At 30.9% G+C, this 12,489-nt stretch overlaps 1 protein-coding gene across 1 annotated transcript; it reads right to left on the bottom strand.

Annotated features, from left to right (window-relative positions):
• Positions 1-2,151: 2,151 nt before the first annotated feature.
• LOC130749293 (ER lumen protein-retaining receptor A-like) lies at positions 2,152-11,919 on the bottom strand. The gene is made up of 6 exons (XM_057602630.1): positions 11,694-11,919; positions 9,199-9,398; positions 5,113-5,253; positions 4,953-5,033; positions 3,392-3,519; positions 2,152-2,191 (listed from the first exon to the last, which is right to left on the bottom strand). The coding sequence occupies exons 1-6, from the start codon at positions 11,917-11,919 to the stop codon at positions 2,152-2,154; spliced, it is 816 nt and encodes a 271-aa protein (XP_057458613.1).
• Positions 11,920-12,489: the final 570 nt, after the last annotated feature.

Here is a 12,489-nt window from a genome sequence, read left to right on the forward strand (position 1 = left end):
CTCATTAGTAGATAGATAATGTCATATTTGTATTTTCTAATTTTTTAGTAATTCAAATATTAAATAATTTCAGATTTTTGTAAATAAATAATGTATTAATATTGCATTTAATGGATATTAATAATATTAGAATTATTAACAAAAGTCAATTGTGACTTTTTTTGAAAATAACTACTGCATTAATTGATATTCAATGGTTTTTAATGACATTAAAATAAATAATAAAAGTCAATTGTGAATTTTCTACCATTAATATATATGCTGACAAAGTCTTTTTTTAAATGATTATGATTATTTTTTATATAAAAAAGAACAAAAAATTCCATGTAATATCTTACGTTCAAAATGATATAAAAAATGTCATAAAAAATTAATATTAAATAGTTTTAAAGGATTGACTTGGAAATTAACTCGAAAGTTTTGTATTTTATGTTTTCGTATATACATCTGAAAGATTAAAATGATTTTGGTATATTGTTTCAAAACATAGCAAATTAGAAAGAAAAAAAATGAATTAGAATGTAACTCGGATTAGGAAAAAAAAACTTAATTAAATAAGTGATATACGTATTTAAATAAAACGAGAGAGGAAATATGAAAATGTCTGATGTATGCCTACAAAGTACTCCTGTTCCATTAGATTCGTGCATGAGGCGAGATCAGTACTAGTATTATCTAAAGCTAGTAATTTTCTTAAAATATTAAAAATTAATACGATTATATAAATTAATTATCAACTTTTGAGTTTCTTATAAAAAATAAGAAAAAACACTTACACTTGAATTCTCTTACCCTGATTGAATGGAAAACGCAGCCTCTTGCTTGCTTGGAGGTTATTTGAAGGCTTGCGTTCTGTAAGCTGGTGCTCATTCTGTTTTTTGCAGTTGTAGTAGTGTGTGGTCTTTCATTTTGTATATACCTTTCCCTCCTACTCTTTTCTTCTTCATTCCCTATCTTCTCTTATTTTAAGGGTTGGAGCACCCCTTGTGTCCCCTTTTAATACAATTCTTTTGTTTATCAGAAAAAAAACTTGAAATATTAATTATCAACTTTTGAGTTTCTTATAAAAAATTAATTTATTAAGTATTAATTAAAATATTTAGAATTTTAATAATAAATAATAAATTAAGACATAAATTTTTTGTTAAAACAAAACAAAGAAATATATTTATATGTAAACAATATTGAAAATTTAAATTAATTAAATATAAAAATAATATTTATTAATAAATCATTAAGAAAAATAATTAAATGATAAGATATGATTAAATAACAATATAACATATGAGAAACAATATTCTCCTAAGTGAGTATCATTTTTTACAACCAGATATATGGTAAATCACGCCATTCCACAACCGAAACCATAACAATTAACTCCAAAAAAGAGTTTTTTTTTGAACGACCAAAAAAAGAGTATAAATGGATTGAATAGGTTTCAAACCAAGTTGTAAAAATTACTCGAATGCTAACTATTAATTATTAAATTTTTTAAGTATTATCCTTTATTTAATTAAAGAGAACTCTAACAATTTAAAAATGACTCGACATTTTAAGAAATCATATCTTGTTCATATAATCTCTAAAAAGGACTCGGTTAACCCTTTTTCCTCACGTCGAGGTTTCTACAAAACTTATGTGGCGTGCCAAAAACTTTCCTAGGCTTCGAAACGAATGCATATTGATATTATAGTCAATCTTCTCCAAATCACAAATACGTCATCGATATAGAAAAATTCAGATTCCCGCTCTAACTTAAATCGGGTTTTTGTGATGTTCCTATGATGAAACGTCATTTTCGAACTTCTTTCAGAAAAGTGAACGAATCTAACGATATCGTTCTAAATCATACCATGGTATGATATTCTGATTTAAAATTAGTCATGAGCATATAATCTTACATATAAAACACAGAAGCTGACAAAAAAAAACATATAAAACACATAAGGCATAATAATTACATCAACCCATACTTAATAACATTTATCATGATTAAACTGATAACATAACTAATAATTTAGTTCCAAAAATACCTCGGTTTTACAAGAGTAATAGCTTATACATATGAGCTACAAATAATAGAATAGCTAGCCTCAAGATTTATAGTTCTTAATTCTTAGAAGCACGTTGTACACTAGAAAATTGAGATCCTTAAATAGGCATTTTCCTTAAAAGTTGTCCTTGTATGAAGCTGGAAAAAAAGAAACAAAGCAAAGAAAATATTATTTTTTTTATAAGCCAAAGAAAATATGAGTAATGATTCAAAATAAAAAAGGTTTTCATTTTAAATTATTTTGTGATAATTTTTTACTTAATATTTCTTCATTTTCACTCTGACTGTTCTCCTTCCATCAACAACTCCATTATGTGCACCTGTTTTTTTTTTAATTGTGTAACTTTTTGACTTAAGAAAATAGTATATATCCTAACAGAAATCTTAAATAACATACTTATGATTTTATTACCTCATAAAACTCTTTTATTTGTTTTTAATCCTATATTTTTTTTCTCCTTTCATCTTTACATAATCCAACATTAATTAGATTACTTAGTCCTTTATATTATATCAATTTTATTCAGGGCACATATCCTTAATATCACCTTATAATCACTGAAATATTCAGGTCGACACCACATAATCATCTCTTGTGATCCTCGCCACCATTCCTATCCATTTTTCTTTTTATACATTTTCTCTCCAATTAGTCACAATTGATTCAACTTTTTCACCTCGCTATAAATGAATGAATTATACTTTCAGAATCAAATTTAAAAAAAGGTATCTCTATTTTTAAACCTCTACATTTTTGTCATGTACATAAGGTAATTCAATCATACTCCTTGCTCATGTGTTGTATTATATTCCCACTACTCTTATTCTTTTATCCACTTTCAATCTCAACTGTAGTATCCAATATTTATCAATATGGATAAAACTTGCAGGCATACTTTCTTATCTTACATCAACCTTAATTTCACTAAATATGTTGATTTCTCTCTAAAATAAAATTTCCATTCCTCTAATAATATAAATCGATGATGACCCGATCTAACTAAAGCAAACATCTCGTTCTAATATCAAAGGGACCCCTAAAGAAGGGATTTGGCATGATGTTGGTGGAAACTGGAAAACGTGTAAATAATTTCGAGGTGAATTCCATTAATTAGGACAAGTGGTGATAGATGGAGACATTGATGTGAAAATTTATCAGTACCAAAACATAACAAAGTTTATTTGACACTAGCGTCTGAGAATAATAATAACGCAATTAAGTGTGTAAAATTTGATAGAAAATTTCAAATTCAGAACAGAATAATATATATTCATAGATTGAAAAAATTGAAACTAGTTAGTTGGGTCTAGGAGTGGAAACAAAATTGGTTTACATACCTTTTCATGTAATAGTAACAAAAGTCTGCCAAGATGAATGTTTGAACCAACTCGGACAAAAGAGATATGATGAGCCATAAGCTTCCATTCTCAACAAGACGAAGATATGACCTTGGATTCTCATAACACTACAAAAATTAGAGATAATAAGACATGATTTTATGTATTGCTATTTGTAGGAAATGCGAATGTCATTGAACAAAAACAAAAACCAATCTTTGGAGTCTACAATACACACACATATATAGTGTATAGCATATTTTGAGACCCTTGTTCAGTATCTGGACAAGCTATTATTTAACAAAGAGTACAAAGTAAATCATGATCGCTACACCATGTCTAAAAATTGCTTTTTCTATAATTTTATTCCTTAAGAATGCAATGATATATAGGAGAATAACTACAAATGTAGTGCAATTATTTTTGCAAGCTAACATCACTTGTAAAATATGTAGAATAGAATGGTTATTTTTTTTTTTAGTATATTTCTGATTACAACTTTTTTTATAAGCCTTCTGATTACAACTTAATACAAGCACGCATGCACATGTAAACAAGTAAACAATTAATTAGTGAACATTTATCTGTTATGTTTTTTGTTGTTGGGCCAAAGAAAAGGCCAAAGAAAGGAGATAGCTTGAAATTGGGAGATAAAACTCAATATTGGGGCTAAAGAGCAAATCATAAGTGGACCAGACACCACATCTTTCACCAAAAATCTTAAGAATATGTGTATGGGTTCTCACACTTATAAACCACTCAAACTTATCATTATCTTCCAATGTGGACTTACTCACTTGATACACAACATTCTCCCCCTCAAGTGTGAGTTTATCTCAAACGAAAGTTGGGCTTATACTCATCCAGAACCTCAGAGGCCGTCATTCTGGGCTTGTGCTCTTTAGTCTTAGAGGCCTAGGCCCATGGTCAAACAACCATCGGCTCTGAAACCATTGTTGGGCCACAGAAAGAAGATGGTTTAAAATTGAGGGATAAAACTCCACATTGGGGCTAAAGAGCAAACCATATGTGGACCAGACACCACATCTTTCACCCAAAACCTTAAGGCAATAAGTGTATGGGTCTTCACACTTATAAAACACTCAAACTTATCTTTATCTTCTAATGTGAGACTTACTCACACTTGATACACAACATTTATAACTTTTGCTAAATAAATCCTTTTAGTTATTAGGTATATATGTTTTAATTACATAAATATAAAATAAATTGACCTAAATATATATAGTAAATATGTTTTATTTTTTTTATACACCACAATTATATTAATAGGCAAAAGGTGTGCCGCGCGTATAGTACAAGAAGAGAGAAAACAAGAAGAGAGGAGAAAACAGGGGCAACACAGAAAAGAGGAAAAAACAAACAGAGACAAAACAGGGGATGCTAAGCATTGACCTAAATAATAAATATGTGAAATCATTTTATCAAATTGATGTTCCATTTTTATTTAAAATTCTCGCGGTACTTTTGATAAATGTGTGCTTATAAATATTAATATATAAGAAATTTTAGAAAACTAAATAGAGGAAAATGATATTACCTGAATAACCCAATGAGCAAATAACAAGAATCTTGAAATCCCAAGAGCAAATACATAGTATCCCGTAAGTGTTTCAACCATCTAAAAATAACAAAATTTTACAACATACTCTTTCAGGATTAAAACTTCTTATAAAAAAAAATAATACTTGAAGACATACCTTTGCATTTTGCAAATAATGAAGTTGAGGAAGAACTGAAACAGCTCTCAAATACGAGCTGAATGCCCAAGAGATTCGATTTAAGTGATAATGGTATGAATAAGGGTGGATTAAGACCGCAAGGATTGCACAAGGAACCACCTAGCATACACAATTAGTAGATGTTATAGATATTCTATATGCATGCGATGAAAAATGATATACATTATGCCCACCGCTAGCTTGAGACCTTAAGAGAAAAAACCAGATAATTCTTTTGGCATGTCTATACAGAAAGCAAAAAATAAAAATCATAATTAGAGTACATAATATTTTCACCCCAAACGTCATCGAGAAGATTTTTAAATTAACCGCTGCTTTTGTTGAAACCTAGACAATAACCTATGCTTTTATTAGTCAGATAAACTGTCCCCAAAAGATAGCTCAAGTGATAAGAGTTAGGGACGACATAAGGGTTGCGTGGGATGAAAGATGAAGAGTTTAGAGTTCGAACCGTGACGATGACTAATTTATTAACATTACTCACATCTAAAATTTGCCTATAAAAAAATAGTCAGATAAATTGTTTACCAAATGATAATTTTGTAGAAAAACTAATAATTCAAAATCTTTGTATATATTTGTTTAGTATAAGTTATAAATTTATAAACTTCCCACAAATAATATGACAAAGAAACCTTATCCATTATCCTATCCAGCATTATGTGTAAAACATGTCATAAAGGCCAAGTTTAGTTTTAGAATTCACTAGAATAGGACAATAATTTTCTATTTTTTCATATTCAACCCAAATTAAAATTATTTTATTATTATACTCTTATAATATTAAAAATACTATATTATGTTTTCCGATGAATAAAAAAAATACTATGTTATGTTAAATATTAATTTCCATAAATATATTATTTATCACTTCGTAGTAGCCAATTAATTTGACGGCCCCTTTAAATTATTTACCCAAGTTCTCTCATGATAGGGTTCTTAATGTATTATATCTTTATCAAATTATTTATCATAACACTCCCAATCTTATAATAACCACCAAACAATATCCAAAAATATTGTTGTTTAGTAATAATCATGGTTGGCAATCTCTAAAGATATATCTTAATTAATCTCTTACGAGATTACGATATCATGTTGATAAGTGCTCATTTTACGTATGTTTAGATATCATTTTAAGCACTTATTTGACTTGTATGCTTGCATTTTTTATCATTATACTCCCCAAACGAGTTAACTTAGTACCTATTAAGCTTTAGCATAAATATAGAGAAAATATCAATAATTTCATGTTCTAACTTGGAGTTTTGATGTAGGGAAGAAATTCAAGGAAGAGCCAAGTTGGAATTAAGAAAATGAAGATTTGAAGGCTTGATGCTTAGCACGAGGAAATGGTGCTTAGCACCATTATGGCAAAAAGACCATGGCGCTTAGCGCCAAAAAGTGGCGCTTAGCACCAAAGGCGGTGGAGAAAACCCAAGGGGGAAGTAACAAGGGCGCTTAGCACCAGAAAATGGCACTTAGCACCATTCTGACGGATTCAACTTTTATTTAAGGGCCAGAACACGTTTTTGTGGGTATCTCTCCATTTCCTCTTCGAATTTCTCCCATCTTGGCACCATAACAGAGCAAGGGAGCTGGGCTTCATGGAGGAGAGGTCCCTGGGTTTAGGATTGATGGATTGAAGCTCCGGAGCATGGCGGCGACCGCCGAAGGACCGTGACAACCTCTCGGAGGCGATGGAAAGCTTGGGAAAGCTTCTATCGCCGTGGATCCTTCGTATCCTCTTGGGTTTCGGTTCTTTCTTCCCTTTCCCTTGTAGCTTTTGTTTTCTATTTGTGTATTTAGATTGTATTACTTGACTCTTTGATTGTTCTAAGTTCGTTCATTGATGTAAGTGGAAGTCTTTCATGTATGGTGTTTCTCTTTGTACTTCATGTTTCTAACCAATCAATTGATAATCAAAAGAGTTGCACTAGTTTATAAATAGATCGAGAGGTTGATATGAGGTTGTGTATGCTTAGATCAATGAAAGTAGACACCTATGTCTTAGGTTTTTGCTTTCTTCGCTTCAAGTATTGATTATTTGGGTTAGATTTCTATGCACTAGCATGAGATCGGGAGATAATTGTGGGTCTGGTTTAAGAGAGAAACCACTTAGTGAACTAGTTGTCATAGAATAAGAATATCTTGGGTAGGAGCAATAGTGGATTTCCACGTGACAGGTGGGGTTCTGAGTTCTAACAGGAGTTTCCGGGGTGACAACGGAGATTTGCAAGCCTATGGTACCTTGTTCTAGGAAAAATTGGTCATTGAGAATGTCTTTGAGAGAGAATTCGAGTTGTATTGTTCCTTTTGGGCTGTCTAGATGGTAAGGGATTACATCTAGGAATTCCAATTGATAGATTCACCTAGGCTAGGGATAGTTAGGTGGATAACTCTCGGCATCGTAAATGAAATGAACCATTGCAAAAGTGTTTGAGTTGAAAGCAATTAGAGGATTATGAGAATGCATTCTAAATATCTTTTCTTCTTTGTTACCTCAGTAAACCTTCTTTTACCGCTTTCCTTATATTCAAAACCATAAAAACAATTTATCCAACATCTTTGTATCCGCTCAGATCAATGTTTAACTGGTGGAACTAATGTTCACACAATCCCTGAGGACGATAAACCCGTATCTGCTTTACTATGATTGAATCATAAAGGTTTAGCCAAAAGTAGTACAAACAACGAGGAAAAAACCTTTATCACACGTACAAAAAACGAGACTAACGGGGGCGTAGTAACTGTTTTCTCAAATCTCAGCTGATACCTCGAGATATCTCTTAATCTCGTGTAATATAACGAGATTACCAAGAGGTTAGCTTATTTTGTCAAAAATGTCAAAAAATGTTTTGTTAAGTGCTATTTCAGTCATTTATTATGTCAAAAAAAAATATTTCAGTCATTTATCCCACAAATTTTAATTAGGGTTTTCACTCATCTATGTCGTTCTTGCCACTCAACTCTGTCGTTCTCTCCCCTTCTTCTCTCATCTCTGCGAGCCTTCACTCATCCTCTCGCGCGAACACCAGCACAACTTCCTCCTCCGGCGCAACTTCGTCCTCCTCCGACGCGGCTTCCTCCTCCTTTTGATCAAATCCAATCTGATGATGAATGGATAACTAAAGAGGTAAATGTAGAGGAGAATGAGATTAATGGTCATGATGATACTTTGGATGTCATTGAATTAGTTCAAGACAACAATGAGAATTTGATCCTTGATCCTAATGTTGGAGGGTCTAAGTCTATCTCATCTGAGGAAGAACTTGATTGTGATGATGGAGATGATGATTCTAGTTGTCCTAAAGTCGGTGGTGTTATAGGATTTTAAATTTGGATGATTGGTGACTTATTTGTTCTTGTTTTATGTTTATCCTAACTTGTATTGATGTTTTGTTAACTTGTTATGACTTATGTACCTTAGATTTTGACATTTGGTAATTTTATGCATGGTTTTAATTGTCATTATTGGATAATTTGGATAATTTTTAGTGCTATTAGTGTGACTTAATTATTATTATAGTTTTAAAAGTATTATTTTTGCACGAGGTAATCTCTTACGAGATTAGGTTACGAGATTACCTCCCCTCCACGAGATTAGGTAATATCTAGAGATTGACAACCATAATAATAACTACAAGTATGAAACTATAAATTTCACTCAAAATATTAAAACAGAGAAGTTATTACATAAGGTTTGAAGATAACTTGATTAACCCCAAGGGTTGGTGGAGTATGATTGGATTTTGTTTTTTTAAAGAAACTTATATAACATATATAATGATTGGATTTTGTATCAAACATATTGTAGGTTTGAGCCTCCAATAATCCCCTTAAGGTAAGGTAAAATTAAGTCTGTTGTAAATTCTCTTTAAGCCTAAAATTTTTCCTGCCTTGTATTGAGGCTCCATCCCTCTCACCCTAAATTTATAATTATAAATCAAACTTCGGATCATGGGTAGTAAAGTTAGACCTAACCTAACATATTCATGATGCAAAATTTTATATTATGCTCTTATATCACAAAATTTTACTTACAACAAACGATCGTCTCAAGCTATCAAACTCTTTGGCATAGGATGACTTCAACTTGAACCTTATTGCCCATATTACAAGTAACGTGGCCACGAGAGTAATGAAATCTAGCAAAGCGTAGATGTTACCCACCATCAACAAGTCAAAGCTTAATCTCGTTAATAGGGATAAAGCTGTGATCTCTTGGGTCTTAAGTGATAAACCTGAAAAATAGAATTAGACAATTTTTCTTAGGACTCGTCAGTTGCAAGTATAAAACGAAAATAACAAGTTAAAGGTCATCAAGTAACTGTTGACATTTCAATGAACACTTCAAATTAAAAACCATTCTCAACTCATACTAAATAGTAAATATATACTCCATCAGAAAGTTTGTAGTTTAAGGTTGTGGCACAAAGAGTAAAAAAACAATTATTGATAGCATAATTTGACTAGATTGCTCTTATTTAATTTTACTAGTATGATGTGCAACTATTAAATTATACTTAGATAGAGAATAATGTAATTAATAGAGAAGACTTGTGGTTGGTTAATATGAAAGGTGATAAGTGAGAGAAAATGTATTAAATGAGGGTAGAGGTGGAAAAAATTAGCAAAAAATGCATTGGTTTTCTAAAACAACAAATATTTTGGTATATTAAAAAATGGTGCAAAACAACAAACTTTCTGGAACGGAGGGAGTAATATTCTTTATGGCGTTACGTTGTGGGTCTTTCTTTGTGGGTCCTGTGGTTTGCACTACCTAGGTGGTTCTCTCTTGTAAGTATCGTGTGAAATATATGACTGTACCTATCGTTGTGTTCGGCTTTAATAGCACCTCTCCTAAGGGTGTAATCGTTACGAGTTGTTTGCTTGTAGTTTCTCTAGAGGTGTTTGGAGGGTCTTTACTTTACTGTAGTGACCAGATTTTTGTCAGTATTATTTGACTTGATTAATGTATCTATGTTGAGAGATGATGTATCTCAACTTTATCTATATTTATATATATTTTTTGACTTTCAAAAAAAATAAGACACTTATATTTCTCAACAAAATAAGCTCCGCGTTGACTCACATGTGTTAGAATATTTAGTGTAATTTGTATTATTTTTTGTTTATTGATTTATTATTTCTTTAAAAAAATTTCATTTATCATGACATTTATTGTTCATATTGAAATTAGATTTCTATCATCTTGTTGCCTTTGGTGGTGGTGCATAGCCTTGGATGGCTCAGCTTGCAGGACAGAGTTGCAGTGACACAAATTAAAGATGGGTGTACATGTAGAAGACACTCAGAGGCTTAAATTTTTCCCTTTGGCTCTGTTGAATAGTGACGTTCCAAAGGACTTTCGGACAGGTAAGAATGTATCCTACAACCATTTGAAGGTGCTAGGATATAGAGCATTTGCTCATGTTCCGAAAGATAAGAGATAAAAATCAACTCGAAATCGAAAGGAACCATCTTATTAAGAAATGGAAACAAAAAATTCGGACAACTATGGGATCTTGTTGAAAAAAAGATTATTAGAAGCATGGATGATGTTGTCTTCTTTGAAGTTATTGAACATATTCAGAAGGGTGATAAGCCAGTTAGCTATAGAGAATTTCGAATCAATATGGATCTTGTACCTCTTCCAAAATATTATAAGGGATATGCAATAAAAGATATTGGAAATGAGGAAAATGAACTTCCAATTGATAATAGTTCAACTAAAGAAGTAGTTGATACTAATAGCAGTGGTGGTCCTGATGATGACATGGTTGAAGACTACAACTCTCTTAGGAGTGGTAATGTTATTAAATTGGATAGTGCTTGGTTTGACTACAACTTTGAATCTAAATGTGGTGCAACTAAATGTGAAGACTCCGTGTCCTCTTAGACTGAGATGTTGGAGAAGGGTTAAAGAGAAAACTACGTCTTACTTTTGGACATCAATTTAGATGGGCGAACACAATCAAATAACCTGCTAGGTTTGTTTTGTTTTATTACTTCTCTGTTTCTTCTGTATTCCCCCTCTGTTTTTATGTTGTACTTGGGTGGCACCCCTTGTGCCTTTTAATTCAATTTGGCTTACCCAACAAAAAAAACCTGCTAGGTGTTTTTCCATCAAGTCCATAAATAATTAAATATATGTAAAATAGATGGATAGTTTATTCATATCAAAATAATAATTCTTATAGAACAAAGTTTGATTCACTAACTAAATCAGATCAAATCAATTATTTTGATTTATTGACTCAATTAAATCAAACCAATTACGAATGCTAACCTCACAATTGCGTTCATGAGTATATAACTATGTATCCTCCACACGTTACCCATTGCTAACATAATTGAATTTTAAAAGGTAAATAACTCTCCTTCAAATGGTGAAAGGGAGATAAAAACTAAGCAGCCTATCCCATAACTTAAAATAAAAATCCTAGGCTTTCATATGCACATGAATATGAGGTTTATCTAGCAAAATAATTAACAATCGCAATTAACCATTTTGACAAATTGGAAAGAAAACGTACCTGAGCAGGTCTTGCGGGAAAAGAGCTTGTGTATGAGAACAATAATCCCAACAAAATGAATTGATCGAGAAGCTATGAAGAAATAGATCGGATTATAAATTAACTTTAGAGCCACAATTGCAAAAACCAAAAGAAATGCCCCCAAAATGATCTTCACTCTCTTAGATCCCTTCCTCAACCATTCAAACAAAACATTCATCATTGGAGAATCCTTCTTTGTTCCCATTGTGTATTCAGCAAAAATTCACTCAAACACAGTTTGTATCAGTTATTTAGATTGAGAGAGCACTAGTAAAGAACTAAAGATTAGAAAAATATTTTTATTGAAGAGATAGAGAGGCGTTATGCACTAGAGGATGAGGTTATATTAATGGGGTGGAATAAAATATCTAATATTTGGAAATGAATGTTAGGTTTTCTAATATAAAATATATATTGGTAAATGTAAATATTTTTACATTTATTGAATATTATAAAAATACTTAAAGAGTACAATTTCTAAGATAAGTGATTAAATTTTTAGAATAATAAGAAAATAAGTAATTATAAATATAAATATAATTACATATAATCAATTTAACAATAACATGACTTCAATATTTATTAAGAGAAAAGATCAAAATAATATATATTAAATTATTTTAAGAACATTATTTTTTTTCAAAAAAAATATTATTGATAGGATAAAAGGAGATGTGAACACTCTTCTCAATTAGAGTTTATTATTTAAATATCAAAACAAAAATAGTTATATATTAATTAATAATTATATCTATATTTGTAAAAAAACCTAATT

Source organism: Lotus japonicus, chromosome 3 (genome assembly GCF_012489685.1).
Source record: "Lotus japonicus ecotype B-129 chromosome 3, LjGifu_v1.2".
In the NCBI taxonomy this organism is placed as follows: Eukaryota; Viridiplantae; Streptophyta; class Magnoliopsida; order Fabales; family Fabaceae; genus Lotus; species Lotus japonicus.

Excerpts from the sequence above, each read along its gene's own strand:
- LOC130749293 (XM_057602630.1), bottom strand. The coding sequence starts at position 11,919 with ATGGGAACAAAGAAGGATTCTCCAATGATGAATGTTTTGTTTGAATGG. Across the intron at positions 5,254-9,198 it reads GCTTGAGACGATCGTTTGTT|GTGGTTCCTTGTGCAATCCT; the intron begins GTAAGTAAAATT and ends TGTGTATGCTAG. Across the intron at positions 5,034-5,112 it reads ATTATTTGCAAAATGCAAAG|ATGGTTGAAACACTTACGGG; the intron begins GTATGTCTTCAA and ends TGTTATTTTTAG.